This window comes from Tympanuchus pallidicinctus, unplaced genomic scaffold, assembly GCF_026119805.1.
Source record: "Tympanuchus pallidicinctus isolate F22 unplaced genomic scaffold, pur_lepc_1.0 scaffold15, whole genome shotgun sequence".
NCBI classification, from domain to species: Eukaryota; Metazoa; Chordata; class Aves; order Galliformes; family Phasianidae; genus Tympanuchus; species Tympanuchus pallidicinctus.
Genome location: NW_026294669.1, coordinates 4,874,239 through 4,894,106, shown reverse-complemented (window position 1 = coordinate 4,894,106; position 19,868 = coordinate 4,874,239). Strand labels below are relative to the sequence as shown.

The 19,868-nt window shown below is 34.4% G+C and overlaps 1 protein-coding gene across 5 annotated transcripts in view; it reads right to left on the bottom strand.

Moving 5' to 3' along the window:
- The window catches only part of LRP1B (LDL receptor related protein 1B), a 587,100-nt gene that overhangs the window by 173,198 nt on the left and 394,034 nt on the right, over positions 1-19,868 (bottom strand). For all 5 annotated transcript variants that reach the window (XM_052675647.1, XM_052675649.1, XM_052675650.1 and 2 more), the window contains 8 exons: positions 18,703-18,892; positions 16,942-17,064; positions 14,940-15,080; positions 11,357-11,482; positions 9,810-9,926; positions 6,571-6,651; positions 4,801-4,968; positions 4,377-4,559 (listed from right to left, as the gene is read on the bottom strand). In XM_052675647.1, the coding sequence (XP_052531607.1) occupies positions 4,377-4,559; positions 4,801-4,968; positions 6,571-6,651; positions 9,810-9,926; positions 11,357-11,482; positions 14,940-15,080; positions 16,942-17,064; positions 18,703-18,892 (1,129 nt within the window). The remainder of the gene's footprint in view (positions 1-4,376; positions 4,560-4,800; positions 4,969-6,570; positions 6,652-9,809; positions 9,927-11,356; positions 11,483-14,939; positions 15,081-16,941; positions 17,065-18,702; positions 18,893-19,868) is intronic.

The window sequence follows — 19,868 nt, the reverse complement described above, 5'->3', positions numbered from 1 at the left end:
AGGATCCACTGGAAACAGTGTCTGTGGATGCCCAGGCACTGGTTGGTGATAGCCAAGACTTAACTGCAAGGATAGTACAACTGCAAACTGTTGCACAACATGAACTGACATGTCTTTCTGTCTAGCTTTCCCAGTTCAGATGACATCTTCCCAGCAAGAAACTGAGACTGAATATGACTTTGTGGGGGCAGTAAGCATGATAGTGTGAAATAACTACAATAAAACTCTGATCTTACTGGTTATTAAATGCACCTGAGTACCTATACCACTACAGGCTATTAGTAACCCTGTGTTGCAGAGATTTTGTAAAGATTTCCACGAAATGTAGCATCCCTAACTGCAGCTCTACTGTCTTCCACAGCACTGTAGCAGATTAATTTCTTACAGCAGAATTAGTTTCTAGTTAAAGATTAACATAATAGTTTGCATTTGTTGTTTTTGCCTTCTTTTAATGGGAAAGGGGCCATCCTCCAAAGAGAATGACAACTGAATACAAATACAGTGAAACAAGAACAACAAAAAAAATAGCTCCTGTAAAAGCAAGGCTGCTCTCACTTTCAGTGAACGGCAGTTAGAATTGAAATTTCAGGATTATTTGACAGTGAATGTTTCAAACAGCAGAACATAATTTTACCAGAGCAAAAAATCACATGGAAACTCAAACAGGGAGAAATGTCAGTTAGAATGAGAAGCTCTCCCCTTTCTCTTATCATAGTCAGTCCCAAATATCCTACACTGAAAAGATAAGAATGAACAGACTCAGGAAAACAAAGCTTTATGTATTACATGTATGCTGTTTATTCTCACATGCAATCAGAAGTGTTTCATAGAAGTGTCTATAGTCATTATCTTGAAGTGAACATGGTTTTAACATATTACAGCAGTAGAATGCAAGCTACTGGAAAACACCAGTGTCAAGCAAACTAGGGTCCCAAAGTAAACTGACATTACCATCAATAGAGTTCTTAATCTGTTTTTTTTTTTGTTTGTTTTGTTTTTTTTTTTTAAATCTTTTATACATACAAATATTTACAGAGCAAATCAGTTTTCCCTCCTTTCTGTTACTCTAATGCAGATATATGTTACAATAAAAGATCCATCTTTCTCTATGATGGCTATGACATGTTCTTAAGTAGAATATACTCACAAGATATAAATCTTGAACAAAATTTGAAAGAGATGGACTTAATGAAATACTATGACTCTCCTGAAGTAATTACTTCAAATTCACTCAAATATTTGTGCTTTAATTCCCCTTACTGAAACTTACACTTTTGGCTTCCAAAAGCCTTTACAGTAAATTTCACCAGTTAAGTGCCTCAATAGCAATCTTTTATTTTCCATAATGTAAAGTAGTACATCAGAAGTTCCGAAGCAAAAATTATGTGGGGAGTTTGATTCAAATGCTTCTTTTCCATTTCCTACAAATATGAGCAAGTACAGTAGAGAATTAGCTTTTTAAAAAATTACTTTTTTTTTTTTATCACACTCTTCCATCTTTCTTGAGATACTGCGCTCAAGAAATTTTTGGACTGATGATTTCTTAAATTTCAGGAAACCTGCTTCGGTGGGAAGTATTTGCATTGAGGCATCTTAGATTTGCTTTTGGCTGGCAAAAGCTGTAATGCAGGTTTAACCTCATTCATGCAAAAATATGCATGTTCTCATCCAACACATTTAACAAAATGCCTCAGCTGTGCTAGTCAGCCAATTATTTGTTTTGTAGGAGACTTAAGCGTTGAGACTACCTTCATAAGCTAATTTCTAGTATTTAAAAGCTGTTTTTTTAAAGCAGATATTTATAAGTGCCTCTTGAATGTGAGAAAGAGAAGTGTTTCAGGGTCCAAAGATAGCTATTATCTCAGAAAACAAAAATGCACACTCAATGATACCTAAAACTAAAGGTTAAAAAAACTATAAAAAAAATAAAATCACACAAAGAATTTATGTACATTTCTAACTTCTTATAACGCCTTTTTTCTTAAGTTCTTAGTATCAACTGAATCCACCCACTTGAACAGTAATGCTTTAAAGAGCTCAAAGTGAGACAAGAGATTGAGTAGGCAAGGAACAAGTAGAAATAACCCTGCCAAATACATCCCTAAAAACCAGTATCATTTCCCCCCACCCTCTGAATTCCTCAAGGCATCTCATGTTCTTACCAAGTCCTCTATTCTTCCCAAAGTCATCTCAAGCCATCTCTCCCTATAGTAACTCTTTCCTCCTCCACAGCCTTGAAAAGTTCATCGGTCTTTCCTACTAATTTTCCTCCTCTACATCTTTCAATAAAACCTTTGTTTTTCTCATTGTCAGTTTCTTTGCATTCTCCTCTACTCATTACACTTCACAATCTTCCATTTTGAATCTTACACTCCATATTCAGACAGCACTGCTTGCTGTTGCCCTCCTCCAGTATTATTGTGTTGGTCACTTGACATCTACGTTCTTTATTTCACAAAATAACAATGATTACTATCTGGAAAAAAAGTGAAAAATAATACTCCACCTGATAGTATTACAAAAGATAAGACAAAATTAACTGTTTCTTCTAAAAAAGCAGTATGACAAATGTACAATGCAGTTCAGAATTCCTATACATGATATGAAAGTAGTCATGATTCTTTTGAATTTACCTTCACAGAACTACTTGACTACTACCATAGAGTAATTAGATTAATTTTATAACATTGTAAGTAAGGTTGAACAGATTTTAATCTTGGTCTATTCCTGCTATCTTCAAAGTAGAAAGTCTGAATAAAAAGGATGGATTTATGCAGTACATAAAACTGAGATGAGGTACATGCTCGTAACAATTTTGGAGATGAGAATCTGAATTTAGAATAGTAATTTTAGCCTAATCTAATTTAGTCTAAGCTAACTTAGAAGTAGCTTAATCTAATTTAAAAGCAGAAATGGGTTAGAGGCAGCCCAACAGTGCTTATGTCAGTCAAGTAGCTACTATATCTCCTACCTTACTGCTGTTCAAAACTCTAACATTATTTATCACATCATTACAAACAACTGCATGATGACAAAAAAAGAAATGACAACCTGGTATCTGCTAACGCAAGTTAATAGATCTGTAGAGCTTTGGTTAACTCTGGATACCAGTTTATGAACTGCTCAGGTTGTAGGGTAACAGCGTGACAAAAAAGAATAATTAAAGCTTAAAAAGAAATTAAATGTTTAAGTTTATTTATAAAAAGCTGATTAAAGAGACATGACAGATTTATTTCAACATTCAACAACTTTTTATACTAGTGAAAAGATGAAGGCAATCAACTATGCTTGCAGCAGAGATTCAGATGACAAATTAGGAAAAGTTGTTCCAACTGTGAGAGACAAATTACTAAAAGGCTTTATAGAACACACCCTATAGGATTTCTTAACAGCATGTCAGAAAAGGGCTGGATATTACAGATCTTAGAGGCTACCATTATCCTAAATAGAAAAACCACTTGCATTAGGAAATTGGACACCACCAGGTAGCAATATATAAGAGGAAATTAGCCCATTTCTCTTAGCCAAAACAATTCTTACAAATATAAGATGTTGGTTACTATTATTTCTTTCATATATATTTGTTCATACGCATTCCTAAATACTTTTAGGCAGAGTTTACATAACTAGATCTCAGCATTTCACATGTTTAGCTATAACACAGATATGGTCTCCTTTCCATTAATAATGTCAGGTAAAATTACTACCTATTACATACATCCTAATTTAAATTTTGTTTTTAAAAGATGTTTTACCCTCAATATTTCATTAAACTTTGAAATGAAATAATAAAAAAAAATACAATTACGACCTACATTCATTTTGTGTTCCATCTAAGCATGACTTTGAAAAATCCTAATGCAAATGTTAGTTAAGTCACATTCTTTTCCAATTTTTTAATGAAGTATTGTAACAAGATTAGATTTTAAGCTTTCTCTGAGAATACATTTTTTCCTCTCAACATTGCAGTTCGAATTTCCAATGCTGCAGTTCTAATTCTTTGAAGTCTTCTAACTAATTACTTTATACCATTTCAAATTACTTGTAGTGCCAAAGACAGAAAATGAAAGAAAATACCTGGACTTTGAAGTACTATTAAATGCTACATTTCAGTATTTGTTTTGATGTGCTGTCACACAGAACAGTTTGAGCTTTATGTAATCTCAAAAGCCTTCCATTTTATATTATAAATCAGAAAACAAGTTAGAGCTTATTAATATTAATATATTAATATTAATACTGTGCTCCTGGTTTAAATAACATCTCAAGTTGTATTAAACACTAAGGAATATTCCCTTTGCACCCCTATTAGCAAATCACACGGAGAAACACAGATGCAGTGTGAGTAAACGAGAGCATGATCTACAAAGACATACCTGTACTCACACAGGAGAACTTTGTCTTTTCATCACACAGTCGTATAGTTCCGTTACAGCCTTTTTCATCACTACCATCTTCACAGTCCTTTTCTCCATCACAGCGCCATAGCTCAGGAACACAGTTCCCATCAGGACTGCACTGAAATTCCTTCCCATTGCATCGCCCAGGAGTGGGAGTTCCTTAGAAAAATAAGAATTACACCAAAGAATATGCATTGTGAGTTTTTTCCATGCAAAGTTTACAAGGAATAAGAATCCCCTTTCTCAACCAAAGCCAAAACCACAGTCCACAGGAATAACTCAAAACCTACCGTCCCCTCCTATCTCATGAATCCAAAAAGCCTTCAGACAACTATTTTGAAGAAAGGTCTTCTGTATCTATTTACAAGTGATAAAACGTGGGAAGAATAAGATAGCTAACCTCCCTTGGTGCAATTGGTTCTGGTTTCGTCACTGAAATCTCCACAGTCATTGTCACCATCACATGCCCAATGGCTTGGGATACATCTGCCATTATAACACCTGAACTGATCAGCAGAACAGGAGTGGATGCAGCCTAATTCATCACTTCCATCGCCACAGTCATCATCTGCAAACATTGATTTTATTTACAAGATACAGAATCTGAATAGAATAAATATGCCAAGAGAAACAAGCTTTTTCCAGAAAAGAAGATAACATACAGTAAATAAAACAGTATTTTTGTTAGCTTCCCACTGGTATATGGTAAACTATTTCTAATACACAGAATCATCACTTATCCTGAACTGGAAAGGACCCACAAGGCTCACTGAATCACACTTCTGGTTCCAGGTCAAACAAACCAATGGATCTCAGCTACACATGCCTTGCCCTCTAGGCCTTTTCCCATCTTCATAGCCCTCCTTTGGGTGCTATCTAAAAGTTTTATGTCCTCATACCATGACACCCAAACTGCATGCAGTGCTGGACATGAGGCCACATATTGAAGTGCAGAGCAGGACAATCTTTTTCCTTGCCTGGTAGCACTGTTGGTCTGAGGGTCCCCCAGGTAAACACAGTCCTTCTGGCTCCAGGGCATACTGCTAGCTCAGATCCAACTGCTGTCAGCTAAAACCCTCAGATTCCTTTCTGTATGGCTGCTCTCTAGCATCTTATCCCCCACTGTGTTGCATATACAGCCAGGATTGACCCCTCCCAGGTGCAGAATCTGGTATTTTCTCATTTAACCATGTGGGAGGTGACTGCACACTACTCTGGGCTGTTAGAATCTTACTGTAAGGTCTAAATGTAAAGGAACACATGGTTCCTTAACTCTACTAACAGCACTTGTTGCTCTTTCGTTTTAGATAGTCTAAAATCATTACATTTATTGACACTTATTCAGTCAAATATACCAGTAAGCATTAGAAATCTGTACACTTTCCTTCATTTATTTTCCCTTTTAAAGACAGATGCTCCCAAATTAAACTGTTTTATTTTATCCTTAGCGACACCTTGCTTTGTTATAGCCATTACAAAAATCTTATTGCGGTTCTGGTACCTTTAACTGTGATCACCAAGACGCTGTATAAACACTATAAGGTTTTCTTACACAGAATTTCAGCAAACTGTGATAATTTAGGGAAGCTGCCCATCTATAGCTATGAATTTCTTTCAACCTCATAAACATCACAGTAATATCACATTATGTGGTGAGTGAAGAACCAGTCCAATTTTGTTAAGACTGGTAAGACATCCCTCCCACACCACAATCTTTGGAAAAATTTTCATGTGAAGAGACACCAAATACATTCCCTTTATGATGCTACTACTATTGTCCTAAGTCTTCCTAGACTTCCCTTCTGACAACTGCCATTTATTAAGTGGAAGTTGCCCACAAATATGGTAGATATTTTGTCACCAGCACTGATTTGTTTTCTTAAAGCAGAAAATACATGAGCAGTGTTGTTATTTTTTTAAACAGTTGAAGATTACATCACACTCTATTCTACAGAATATAGTATTTGCAACTACCACCATATTGATGGCACCATTTCTGACAATCATTCAGTTTTGCTGCTTTCTCCATTAGGTAACTTACAAGTATTGTATTTATTCTCTGACCAGTTACAAATCAAACAGTCACAAAACAATAACAAAACAATATCTGCTGGTTTTTTTTGTTGCTGTTGCTTTTGTTTTTTTCATATATTGAACACTTAATACTTGCCTGAATCACAGAGCCATTTGCTGCTAATGCATCTTCCATTTTTGCAAACAAACTGAATTAGTGGTTCACACGTTGGGAATTCTGCAAAAGCATTCAAAACAAAAATCTAATATATATAGCCTATAGTAATATTTTTTCACTGTCCTGCATGATTTAAACAAGCCAAATACACTGTATGAAGTGTTTGTCTAAGACACTCTAGAATGGAAGAAACAGTAAGAGAATGAAAAGAAATGATAAAAAGGCTTTTAACATTAAATTAAGGCCAATACCTATCCTTTCTCAATGCAGATCAATGAAATGCATTCTCCTGTGTTATATGACATGGTCCTATACTTCCATCATACAAGACCTGTCTTTGCCATTAATGATACAAGCTGTGTTTTTAGCATTTTCATTTAAGTAAAAAAATAACAGTTCTTCAAATGCAATGGCTGACAGGAAATGGAAGACTGTAAAATGAGAAGGTTAAGTACAAAGTGAAAGAACAATCAAGAGATAAAAGTTCCCGCACAATGACGTAGTAAAATACAAAATCAAAATGTCAGTATTTACAATCACTTCCTATGTGTATTCTCATTTAAAAAAAAAAGTAGAAAACTAAGACATAATCATCCTTAGAGACTCATCCATTATTCCATTACCATTTCGTTTTCATAATTGCCTAATACATTCTCCATAAAACAACTTGATTTTTTCCCAATTTTTTCTTTTGAAATCAATGACAAAAGTATGTGCATTAATGCCAACTAATCTTCGCATTATATCATTTGGAAAGTACAAGACACACTTCACAAAATGTAGAAACTCATAGGAAATAATCTGGAAGTCTAACCATCTGAAAGGAGTAAGGAGCAGCCTAAAATCTAATCTATATACAGACCATTAAGAAAGTAAGATGCTTCTCAAAAACCATCAGTTACCTAATGCAAATCAAAGACAACAATAAGGACAATCTACCTGTATTGCTATGTAAAGGCAAATTTTTCCTTCATGGAAGAATTTCAGGCTGGAAATTCTTACAAAGAACATCCTAAATGCAACAGAAAGTAATGTCTGAAATGGTGCATACACCTGTCAGCTACATAAAAACAGCCAAAAAAATCGCAAGAAATCAACAAGTGTGTATCTCTCTATATGCTGTAAGCTTCTGTTACAATTTCACAATTGAGTCAACATAAAACTAAAACTTGACAAAGATCTCAAGAACCAGGACACTTTTAAAATATGTCACGTAACCATAATGTCTCTACCGATTTTTAGTCAATGAACCTCCAATTTAGATATGCTGTCCCTTGCTGCCTTTGGTGTAAATAATTTTTATGGCCAGTCAAGGAGGATTTTGCCCTCAAAAAAAAAAAAAAAAAAAAAGTCCTACGTGAAACAACAAACCAGCTACATTAAATAGTAAAGTTCAGAGATCACCAAGAAGATCATCATAAGATTGGAACAATTAGTTTTATTGCATCAATATAAGAAAGGGGTGGCAAGAAAATTTAGCAATAATATTTTGTCAATCACACTTAAAAAGCTTTCTGTTGTTAATAAATTTAAAAGAAAAAAGATTTTTCTAAGAGGAACACTTTACAGTAACAATCAAATATTTGTTCTGATACAAATAACATAGATGTTCAAGTATAATGGCTTAGATAAAGATATATACTTAGTGACTTCGATATAGATATATACCTTAGATGTTGCAGGGAAAGCTATGAACTTTTATTTTGTTTGTTTTCCTATATTTTTAGCTTTCCAATATTTTTCCACAAATTTTCCTCTAATTTTTCTTTTTTGGTCCCTCATTGCCCTGAAGGCCATCCCAGCAGTCCTTTCCCTTTCCCTTTGTCACAGAGATGCACCTCCTGAAGCTGTTTCACAGCCATCCCTGCGCTGACTCCCCAGCAGACGGGCAAAAAAACAAAGGTGCCTCTTGAGCTCACAGTGAAGTTTCTCCACAATGTGAACACCAATCTTGTTTCTCTTTGCTATCCAACTGTCCTGTAAAAGCTCTATTGCTTTGATACTTTCTTCACTCTTAGGTGATTGAGTGCAAATGGTATGGCAAATATACTGATGGACACAAAACATGATCTTAAGCCTTATTTCCTTTATGAAAGCAAGAGAAAGAAAAAAAAAAAGTACATTCTGTTCTCAATCCTTCTTCAGAAATGTCATGGTTCTTAGTAAATGTGGTTGTATTTTAAGAAAAAGTGTGCTTAGATACTGGCATCATTTTTCCCAGTACTGCTCACTGCCACTATAGACTAACATAAGCACACACAATTTCTTGAACCATTATGATCCAAAAGTTATTCATTGCTAAGAACTGGTGCACTTAAATATGATTTGTAATGGTAAAAAAAAAAAAAAAAAAAAAAATCATAAAAAAAAAATCAAACCACTGAATAAAAAAATGCATTTTAAACTGTTTTGTAGAAGAAATCCGAGTAGCTAAGTATCTTTGATAGTTAGAATGCCTTTCATTAGCCATTAATTCACAAGAAAAAAAATGAAAAATATATGTTTAACATATCTGTACAGCCACAGCACTAAGGAATAAATGAACAACATCCTCAAGTACATAATAGATGTAAAGTTTGACACAACTGGTAAATAGTGAGTGAAATAAACACTAATTAAATGAACTGGATAAATATTCCAGATAAGCTGACAGAATATACTATATAAAACACATGGAAAGAAACTACAAAGAGAACATTAAGATCTGTAAATTGATAAGCTGCCAAGAACACAAGGTATGGCTAATAACAGAACCTATCAGTATCAAGTGTCATGTCATCATTACACAGAATGGAGTAATTTAAGAGACTGTAAGATAAGCGAGTCCAGTGAGAGGGAAAAAGTAATGTGAAATAAGTCAAGGGAAAGAAGGTTAATACTCTCAGAAAAATATGAAAAAAAGGATATATATGTATATGTATCTTGAAAAATTTTGAATGCAGCCATAAAAAAGAGATAGTGAGAAGTATGGCTTTAAAAAGTAACAACAAACTCAACTAATTAGTATTATCTGGTTGTCAGTCACGAAGAACTCAAAATTAAACAAACTTAATGGATTATGGATGAAGAGAATTCACTAAATGAGTCCTATTCCATAGAGTTTCTCACAGCTGAAGTCCTTAAGATCTATCTTCATGGAGCACGCACTATCAGCCACTTTCATTTACACATTTACTGCTTCTTTTCTTGTTTTCCACTGGAAAGGAATATTCACTTACCACAGGATGTCATTTCATCAGTTTGATCTCCACAGTCATCCTCCCTGTCACACAGCCAAGATGTTGGAATACAGCGTCCATTCCCACAAGAAAATTGGTCGATCTGACACGTTCTTGCTGTCAAGACAAAACACTCCAAAAATGCAAGGGAAATGGACTAAATCTGTTAGATCTTTTGGTTCAAGTCTATATGTAGAAGTCACAAATCTAGGTGGTATCTCCTGGCCTGGCTCCTCATTTCATTTTAACTAAACATCATTCACCTTCTTTGATTTCAGAGGAAATTGAAATCTGCAGAACTCTGTCCTATCTTTAAATCATACACTTGTTAGTGCGAATACACAGTATTAGTCAGTAGAAGAACAGTAATGCTTGATAAAACAAGATTAGCACTAAAGCTGAAGTGAATCAGGGTATAAAAACATTTAACATACAATTGGAAATTTACTTGTTTAAAAAAAAAAATCTGTATTTCCTACTATAAACAATGATGTACTGAGAGTCATACTTACACACAATAAAACAAACAATGCATGCAGTGCGCCTGGCCTCACTTTTCCATTTGTAAATACACAAGCATAATGATCCATTGAAGTACATGATGTATGCCTTTCCTCTTATGAAACATATCACCAAAAGAAATTATACTATGCAATTACATATGTATAAACATAAAAAGCTGATCCTATAACTGTATTTATTCAAAATGTGAACTCATCACTAAAAAAAAAAACAGAAATAGAAACATAGTATGATTGCAAAACTTGAATATAAAAAGACATCAATATGTATTACCATCTGTAATAACTGTGACAGTGATGTGGAATCTATAGATTATAGCTATAGCTACATAGAGGGATACATAGCTAGAGATTTTTTTTTTGACAAACTGTACAAATAACCCATGAACTGATCATTCCATACATGAGAAGTTAAATCAAGCAAAACGAACCCTGGGAATTTATGGCAATGCTGCTTATCGCTGCATTTCAGTTAAAGAGCCATCAGCCACTGATATCTGGTATTTTGTACAGCAAACATTCAATGACTGTTTAGCATACTCTACTGACAAGAAGTAAACATCATAGATTTGGAACTCCATGATTTATTGCAGTAGTATCAATGAACAAACTTCATCTTGACATTTCCTTAAAAATCCATTATGCAGAAAATAAATTACAAATGAAAATAATTTTCAAGGTACCAAGGGGAAACTGAGTAAGAAATTATGCTTTTGTCAGCACAAAATAAAATTTACTCATCAGAGCATGTTAACGAACAATTCTAACTGCCAAAAAAGATTTAGCAGGAACAAGTTTGTACCTAAATAGTACTTTGACAGTCAGCCCATATGGACAGATTAAGTGCTGAATTACTTTGGAAAGCACAATCAAGCACAAAGATGAAGTAAAATACAATTTGTATTCCATCTTAGCGGCATCAACATCTGAATTAATTTAAAATGACAATAATCAGATTACTAATAGCTGACTGGTTCAGTACAGCACAAAATTGCTTATGGAGCTGGAATTAAGTAAAGTTTTTACCTGCACAGGTTTTATTTGATTCATCTTCATTATTACCACAGTCATTAGCTCCATCACAAAGCCATCTCTTGGGAATGCAGCGATTATTTTGGCACTTAAACTGATTCTCAGGACAACTATGATTGACTGAGGGGAAAAGACAGCAGAGTTTTTTCCTTAGAAAACAATCAGAGAAAATCAGCTGAAAATAATGTATTAAATAATATTCCCGGGTGGTGCAGTTAGCATGGTTATCCTTGATACATCATCATCATCACAATACAAAAAGTGTTCAGCAATAGAATCAATAAAAAAATACTGAAGTACTTAAACAGAACTCCAATAATTAGAGAGTACATAGTAATTAAAGAATACATAATAAATTCCTACAGAGACCCTCTTTTATTAACCACTAAATGATAAACGATAGCAACAGTTTACAACTACAGACAAAAAGATATCAAAAGGGAAGAGGTAAAATTCCGATTCCAAAATAGTTCAAACAGAAGGTTGAACCTGCATATCTGTAACATATTATAAACACAAGTTGAAGGTTTATCACAGAATGTCACAATCTCTGAGATTCAACAGGCTTAAAACACAAAGGATGCATTAAAACAAACAAATTTTATTGCCTGTACCATGTATGTGATAGAATGCATGCCTGGGAGCATGGCACTCAAATGACTGACAATCTGAATACACATATCCATCACACTAGTTAAAAGAGGTCATGTCACAATTTGCATTATGCAACGCTGAACAATATTGGCTTATGTTCACCTTGAATAAAGCAGGAAAGAATGTTTTCTTCAGGGTTTTTTTTTTTTTTAATCTGGGGTGGATCAGGGCTGTGAATTTTGGAGGATTAGGTTTTTTTTTTTAATTAATAGAATAAAAAAGTGACATAAGGATTCAAGCTGCAAAAATATAACAAAATGGTGGACAGATCCATCAAGTGCAATGGTTTTGCTATCAAGTTCATAGTTACGATCCGTGTAAATAATAATGGAAATAAAAAATCCTCAAATAAATATATACATTATACATATAAGTTCTCAATTAGTTAGTTACAGATAGATAGTATTTTCACAATAGGTTTAAAATTATGAAATTAAAATATCTTCTGAACTGCAAAAAAATGCAGCTGACCTCTGCTCTCTCATGAGCCAAGTTATCATATAGATGCCAGCAAACATTTGTTATGTGACAGTAGGTGAAAGAACAAATACAGCTCCAACTATCCCAAAAATTTAACTGCACATGCTATTTTAAATTTGAGTAAATCTGAATTAACCAAAAATTATTTAAACCGTATTGCACACATCTACTTAAACCTACTCATTTCTAGGTAGCCTATGTATGATTGTAGAATGTTTCTTTTTCTCACTAGCTACCTAATATCATAAGAGGCATGAAGACTTTGAAAACATACAAGTTATGTACATACAACTGGCCTGCTTTCCTAGCTGTAACAAATATGTATGTTCAGCTTGTATACTAATAACAGGGTCTATTCTTAGAAGATCTCACTCACCTAGACAAGAGCAGTAAACTAAGTAGTTTCAAACACCCATTTAAAAACAAAAATCCCAAGCTCTTATCCACCTACTCAGCTATCTGGTCTCTTTTTTAAAGTTTAACATGTATCTGGAAACAAATGGTATTTAAAATGAAAGGACATCTTGCAGGCTTATCCCTGACATTTCAGTAGCTTTTATCTTTGACCTTTTACCTATTCTGCCTCCTGAAAACAACAGAGAGTTAGTGTGATACCAATCGCACATGAACCCTTCATGAGTGTTTTATGTGGAAGGTAAAATATCATTGGAAGTAAACATATTAATAATTTGAGCAGAACAGCATTCCAAGTCTTGTAATACTTATAAAGCAACCAAGCTTGCAATCTAAACGGAGCTAAAGTGTGTTATAAACAATCTGATAAAAATCAAACATGAAGACTTGCCTTAAATCTTACTTTGTTAATAGAGACATAGACATTATTTTAAATGGTTTGTAAGTTTTACTTATTTATGTTTAAAATTTGTGTACATTCTGGTCATAACTGCAAACCTTATGGACTACTTCCAGAAGAACTACTGAAGTTTCTATAGTAACTGATGAAAAGAGATCACTGTTAACATGCTGGACACAAACCATGCATCATACATGGATTTGGGATTGTATGATTTCATTTGTATCTGTAAAAATCCTCTGGGTATCAAAAGCTTCCATCAGTAAGTTAGCCTAAATCACACTAATTGAAATAAGAATCAAGTTAACATTGTCAAAAGATTTTCCTTCTCGCTGTCTTTATTAGTTAACTCCTTGCTTAACAATCCCTTGCACTGCTGACTATTGTTTCAATGCAACTCAGACCAACAGAAAAAAAACACCTTAAAAAGAATTCAGATTTAAATCAGTAAATGTCTATTTCATGGAGATCAAAATTTATAAATACACACAAAATTAAAACTGGCTACGTGTAACAATCATCGAGAAGAAGTTTTAACAGAGATTCACCAGGTAAACGTGCATCAACAGCATCAAGCCAGAGCGAAATGCGCAAGATTTACCCAAGGATATACAAATATTTCTATCAGTGTTAATTTACTCTCATCCTCGTCAGGTTCCTGCAGGACTCAGCAAAAAAGTTGGGCATCCAATTTTGGACACCCAACCTCAACTTTCACTTGGCAACATTCACAAAACAAACACCGCCACCACGTACTGGGGAAAAAAATAAAAGGAATTAAAAAAAAAAACCCCACAAAAAAAACAGATTCAAGTTATTTTGTCTCAAAGAAACAAGAATGAGAGACCATGAGAAAAGTTTTCAGACACACAGAACAATGCATAGAGTAAGAATGTATCAGATCTTTACATCTACAAGTGATAGGAAAAGAAATAATGTATTTTCATTTTTGTAGAGGAAATTTGGTATAGAAAAATGAAGTAATCACTGCAACAATCTGAGAACGGAAAGAGACATTTTCACCACCTCAGCTCTCAATTTATTGTAGGTTAGGTAGCCTGCAGGAACGACTCAGATACATAATTGTTATGCTTTCTAGCATTTTTCATTTCAATAGTGGCACTCCTCCATGGTGAAACAAAGAAACAAACAAACAGTAATACGACTGTACTAAAACCATGTTTTTAAAGATAAGAGTACATCTTCCTGAAACTGAAAGTATTACGTTGGTTTTCTTAAAAGAAAACAAAAACTCCAGAACCACAGAAACATTTCAAGTAGGAAGGGACCTCTTGAGATCACACTGTATAATTTCTTATTCAAGCAGGGTCAGCTAGAAGCACCCCAGGACTATGCAAATCTGAGTTTCAAATATATCCACAGATGACCAATCTATTGCTGTGTCAAAATCAAAAGACCACTGACCATTACTCTTTCACTATGCTATGAAACGAGTACATGAGTGTTATTTACAAATACCAGTATCACTATACTCAGGAAAATAAGTTATATGAATGACTTAAAGGTTATGGTTTGTGTTTGGCTCTCCTCAGACCTCTATTTAACATGCATGTATTACTTGGTTTCCATGAAACGCGGATTAAAACATTAAAAAAAAAAAATACTTACAGCAAATGTCAGCATGCTCATCACTGCCATCCAAACAGTCATCATCTCCATCACAGCGCCAGCGATCATGGATACAGCGCTTATTGTTACACTGGAACTGTTCGGCTTTGCACAACTGTGGTGGCATTTCTCCATGTTTAACTACAAAATATAACCAAGATTCACAAATAACTTGTCAGCTTGATACATACAGAATCCTACCTCTACATGTACAGATGCACAAATTATTCTGCTACCACTCATAATGCGATGGAAAGCACAGCACTGACAGCAGATTAGCAAGGTCCCAAGTTGCAGCAAGTAAGGACTTGCTCAAACACAATAGCCACAGGTACAGAAATAAAGGAAAGAAGCTGCTTACCTTTGGAAGACCTCAGAGGTAGGCAGGGATCTCCAGCAAGATACCCTTGCTGCCAGTGCCAACCCTTGCATGAGATCTGGGAAGGGGTGTTTCCTTGCTCCACCCCTTCCAATCAGTAAGGCACATTGCTTGCACCTGAGCTCCCCAGGTTGGTGCTGCCTTCCTACCAGGTGCTCAATCACTGCTTCAAACTGTGACTTAGCATTTCCACTACACCACTTACCAAAACAGTATTTCATAAACTTCACATATTTGAAGCAATTCCAACTAAAGCCTGCAGCAGCATGCAGATTTAAGTTGAGATCACGCATTTGTAATAAATGGGAGAACTCAGAATGCCATTCAGACTTTTTTTAAATTTTAAATTTGTGCTTAAGATGATAGTGTGAAACTACCAGTTTAAAATACTATAATGCTTTGCTGATAGTGAAAAGAAAAAAAAATATCTTACAGACTATTCAAAATTCTGGTGCACATTTAAGGTCTAGAGAATGATTACTGAAAAGCTGATTCTTGTATCCAGGCAACACCTGCATTACGCACTGTATAAATTTGCAAATATGAAAAGATAAAAATCTACTGCGGTAGAATTAAGTAGGAAGCCTCAAGCTTATTGATAAATCCAGATAGATACATTTCTCAACACGAGGTTCAAAATGTTTTGTGTAAAATACACATTACTTTAAGACCCAATCAGAAACACCAAGAACTTTGAAAAGAATTGGGTGCTGACATGTGCTGGAAAAAAACAAAAACAAAAACAAACCACCAAAAAACAGGAAACCTGCTTGATTCAGACCTGAAGGTGTCTAACCTCTTTTCCTAAGGAGACATATTTTTCAGCAACAGTGATGGCTCTAGTAGCCATGTGCTTGGGTGAAGTTCAAGCAAACTCAGTGCTCAACATGTTGTGAAATAGTCATTATGCTTTTCTCGGCTCTTACAGGCTTATACCTGGAATCTACATAGAGTTCTACGTGTTGCACTTGAGGAAATCACAAATGAGACCGAGAAGAACAGTAAAAATTTTTAATGTTAAAAATGCTAAGTGCAAATATTTACAAAAAATACATATACATATACTACCATATAATATTTCTATTCCCACATTTATTAGGAATAAATTTATTTATTTATTAGGAATGCTGAAAATGTTATTGGCATTTCAATGAAGATATCTAAGAGATAAAAGTAAAAGATAGCTAAATTTGCATAATTTATGAGTTGTGTATGATATACATATAAATATATACCTCACGTATTTCCTGAATATATTCAACATGAATTTGAGATACTTAGTTCATAATAATCTGATATATAAACTAGTTGATTTATATTTGTCATGAAATTCTGATATTTCCAATATTCTGTGAAAGAGACAATTGAAACATCAAAGTCTCTTATTGCATCAGACATTTCATCCTCAAATACTGTATGCTTAATTGTCTGTCTTTTACATGAAAAGAATCCTTTACTGTGTTTATCAAACTTTCTGCAATTAGAATCTTTATTGAAGGAATATCTGTGCCCTATGAAAATCACAAAATCCTATAAAGGAGAAGAGCTTTTTTCAATTTATTTTGAGAATTGTTTTTATCCCTTAACAGTGCTATCAAACCATATATTCTTTAAGCAGCTTACTTGTGCAGGTTGTGCTGTTTTCCTCCAAAAACTGATTATCAGCACAGGCACAAACTCTGCCTCCAGGAATGGCTAAACAGAGAGTACTGCAACCTCCGTTGTTAACACGACATGCGTTATCACCTGTAAAAGCAACAAAAGTCACTTTAAAATCAACAGCCATGCTAGAATAAGGAGATGTAAGCACATGAATACCTTTTTACATTTATTTTCTTCTCTATTAGGGACTCATTATTCTCCTAGTTTCATTATTATTAGTTTTAACATTAAAACAGGTTGCAGTAAGCTGAAAGAATAAAAGCCAATGATACCATCCGTTCACCAGATTCTATGCCATTTCTTTCAGAAGATGAACAAGTATTAAAGACTATTAAATATGTCACAGGTACAAATGCTGACAGATTGCCATACATGGAGTAGTTTCAAGAAATTCAGCAGTATATATAGGAAACAGTCTGAAGTATACCAGGAGCTGCACATGCTAAAACAATGCAGCTGCAAATATAGACTTAAAAAAGAGGAAGAAAACAGAAATTAGAAGTATAACAATATCTATGGAAGGCAGAGTTTTAGGCTCATATCATGGTACTTCTTCTGGACACATTCTGCTATTTCTCCAACTTTTTTCCCCCCTGTTGCTTCCCCACAAACACCATGTGCTCTTCACGTGAAGATACTGACAGCTGCCAGGTGTTCTAATCACCTAACAAGAACTGCTGCACACTAGTGACCATACTATGAAAATATAACTGGGCTTTAAAGCCTTGGAACAAGGTGCCTGTGAGGCACCTAATGATACAGTTTCAGTATATTGGCTATTACAGTTGAGCAAAGTACATTTTAAAGTTGTATATGTACTAAGCAGCAACGAGATTAATAAGAAAATTTTCATTTTGTTTCTATTTTGTTCACAGAACCAAATGTTTCAGGAATAAAAACGTTTGAGGGTCTCCAATTTTCTATAGGATCTAGGGAAATGGAAACACTGTTCTACCAGTAGATGTCAAAAATGATAGCCCTGTAAGCTATTTAAACTTTTAGAACAGTATTTTGTTTATACTAATTCCTGATGCTTATTTTCATGCTTTCCATCTGAGGTGGCAGACTATAATCACAATTATGTTTTCACTAAAGAAAGCAATTATTTAACACTCATGTGTATAATAAATGGCTCCCAAAATTTCTTCCATAAAAACAAATCTGTAAATTAAACAGTGTGCATTTTGTAAACACCATCCATGCTAATCTATGGCCTTGTATCTTATTTCTCTACTGAAATAGCAATATAAAAAATCCACTTTTCCACTACTCTCAAAGGCCATTGATTTGGATTCTAGATAACATTACCATGTACTTTCAGCAAGCTAAGTCATACGGTGCTGATGGACACCAGGGAGAAAAAGTTATAGAAAGGAAAAAAGGCAAAAAGAAGTTATGAACTTTCCCTGAGAAAAATTAAATGCAATCATGTATTTTATGTGTATGAGCCAATGCATACGTATTATCTATTCTATTTTATATTTTCAGTTTCTTTCACGCACAAGGAAAATGCCAATAAGTACAAAGAAATACAAATACTATTTTGTCTCACTGCTTTCAGTAACTACAAGATTGAAATATTAAGAAGTATCTTTGCTATGCCACAATCAGCATATTCCTTTTCCTATCATTATTCAACCATTATTTCCGAAGTATTGCAAGGTTAGGAGGGAAAAATGTCCTTTTGTAATAGATCTTTGAAAAATTATATCTTATTAATACCTTGCTGTTTACGGGGGTCGTATATCTGAAGCCCAAACAAAGGTGGTCTCTCACTTCTCAACAGTGTCACATTCCTTGTGATCAGATCCAGCTGGAAAATAGATCCATTCATATAGTCTGTCCAGTAAATATTATTTCCATGATGTGATAATCCAAAAGGATGATTCAGATCTTTTCCGCTGTAGATTACCTGCAATTAATTGGTCAGGTTAAATTTGCTAATGCACTACAGAGAACATAAAGGAGGACAAAGGAAAACTGGTACGAGCACTGTGCCAAACATATGAACTTAATGCACTAAAATTAAGTAGCATAGAGCTGATCTTTGCAACAGCATAAAAAACTAACTTCAAAACTTCATATATATTTGTTTGAACAGGGTTTTCTCAAATAAAGCATAGGAATGCAGGAAACCATTCAATTATTATGTTCAGTAAGCATCTATCTTCTTCCCTAGAAAGGAAGCATGGCAGTTTATAACTTTCAGTATACGTTAAGTATATCAAATATTTGCTTCTTGTAAAATGTTGCTGAAGTCATCTTCTGCAATAAAAACACACATCTCAATCCAATATTTTGGAGTGATTATTACTTCAACTAGGTTTTGATTCAATATTTCTGCTTCCACCAAGAGCAAAAAACAGTATGAGTACCTTATTTTTGTTAAAGTGCAAATTATTGATTTCTGAAAAAATTCTCATTTATTTTGGGCTGTGTTAGCTAAAAAGAAAAAAAGAGAGAGCAACAGAAAAAGAAAGAAGCTAAACACATGCCACAGTTTCTTCCCAAAATAGTAAAGCCATTTTTCCTCATGTGAAGCCTATGAAAACAGGGTCTTATTATTCAGCAGTTATGGTGGGAGGCAAAGCCATCAGCTCTCACTAGTAATCCATATGTAATCCACGGCAGCTTCATTTACTATTTTAGACCTGTTCTATCCAGGAACTTCACAACATGTCTAGCATTGCAAGTAGACAAGGATCTTTAATTAAAAGATGTCTTTCTCCCAGTGTATTCACCCTCCTCCTGCCTCCTTTACAGGACCATGATGTATTGGAGCAAAAGCATTAAATCTAAATCCCAACCAAGCTATTGCGACAAACTGCAACACTATTGCAGAGGCATAGACTTAACAGCAGATCACCCAATGTAAATGATTTTTGAAG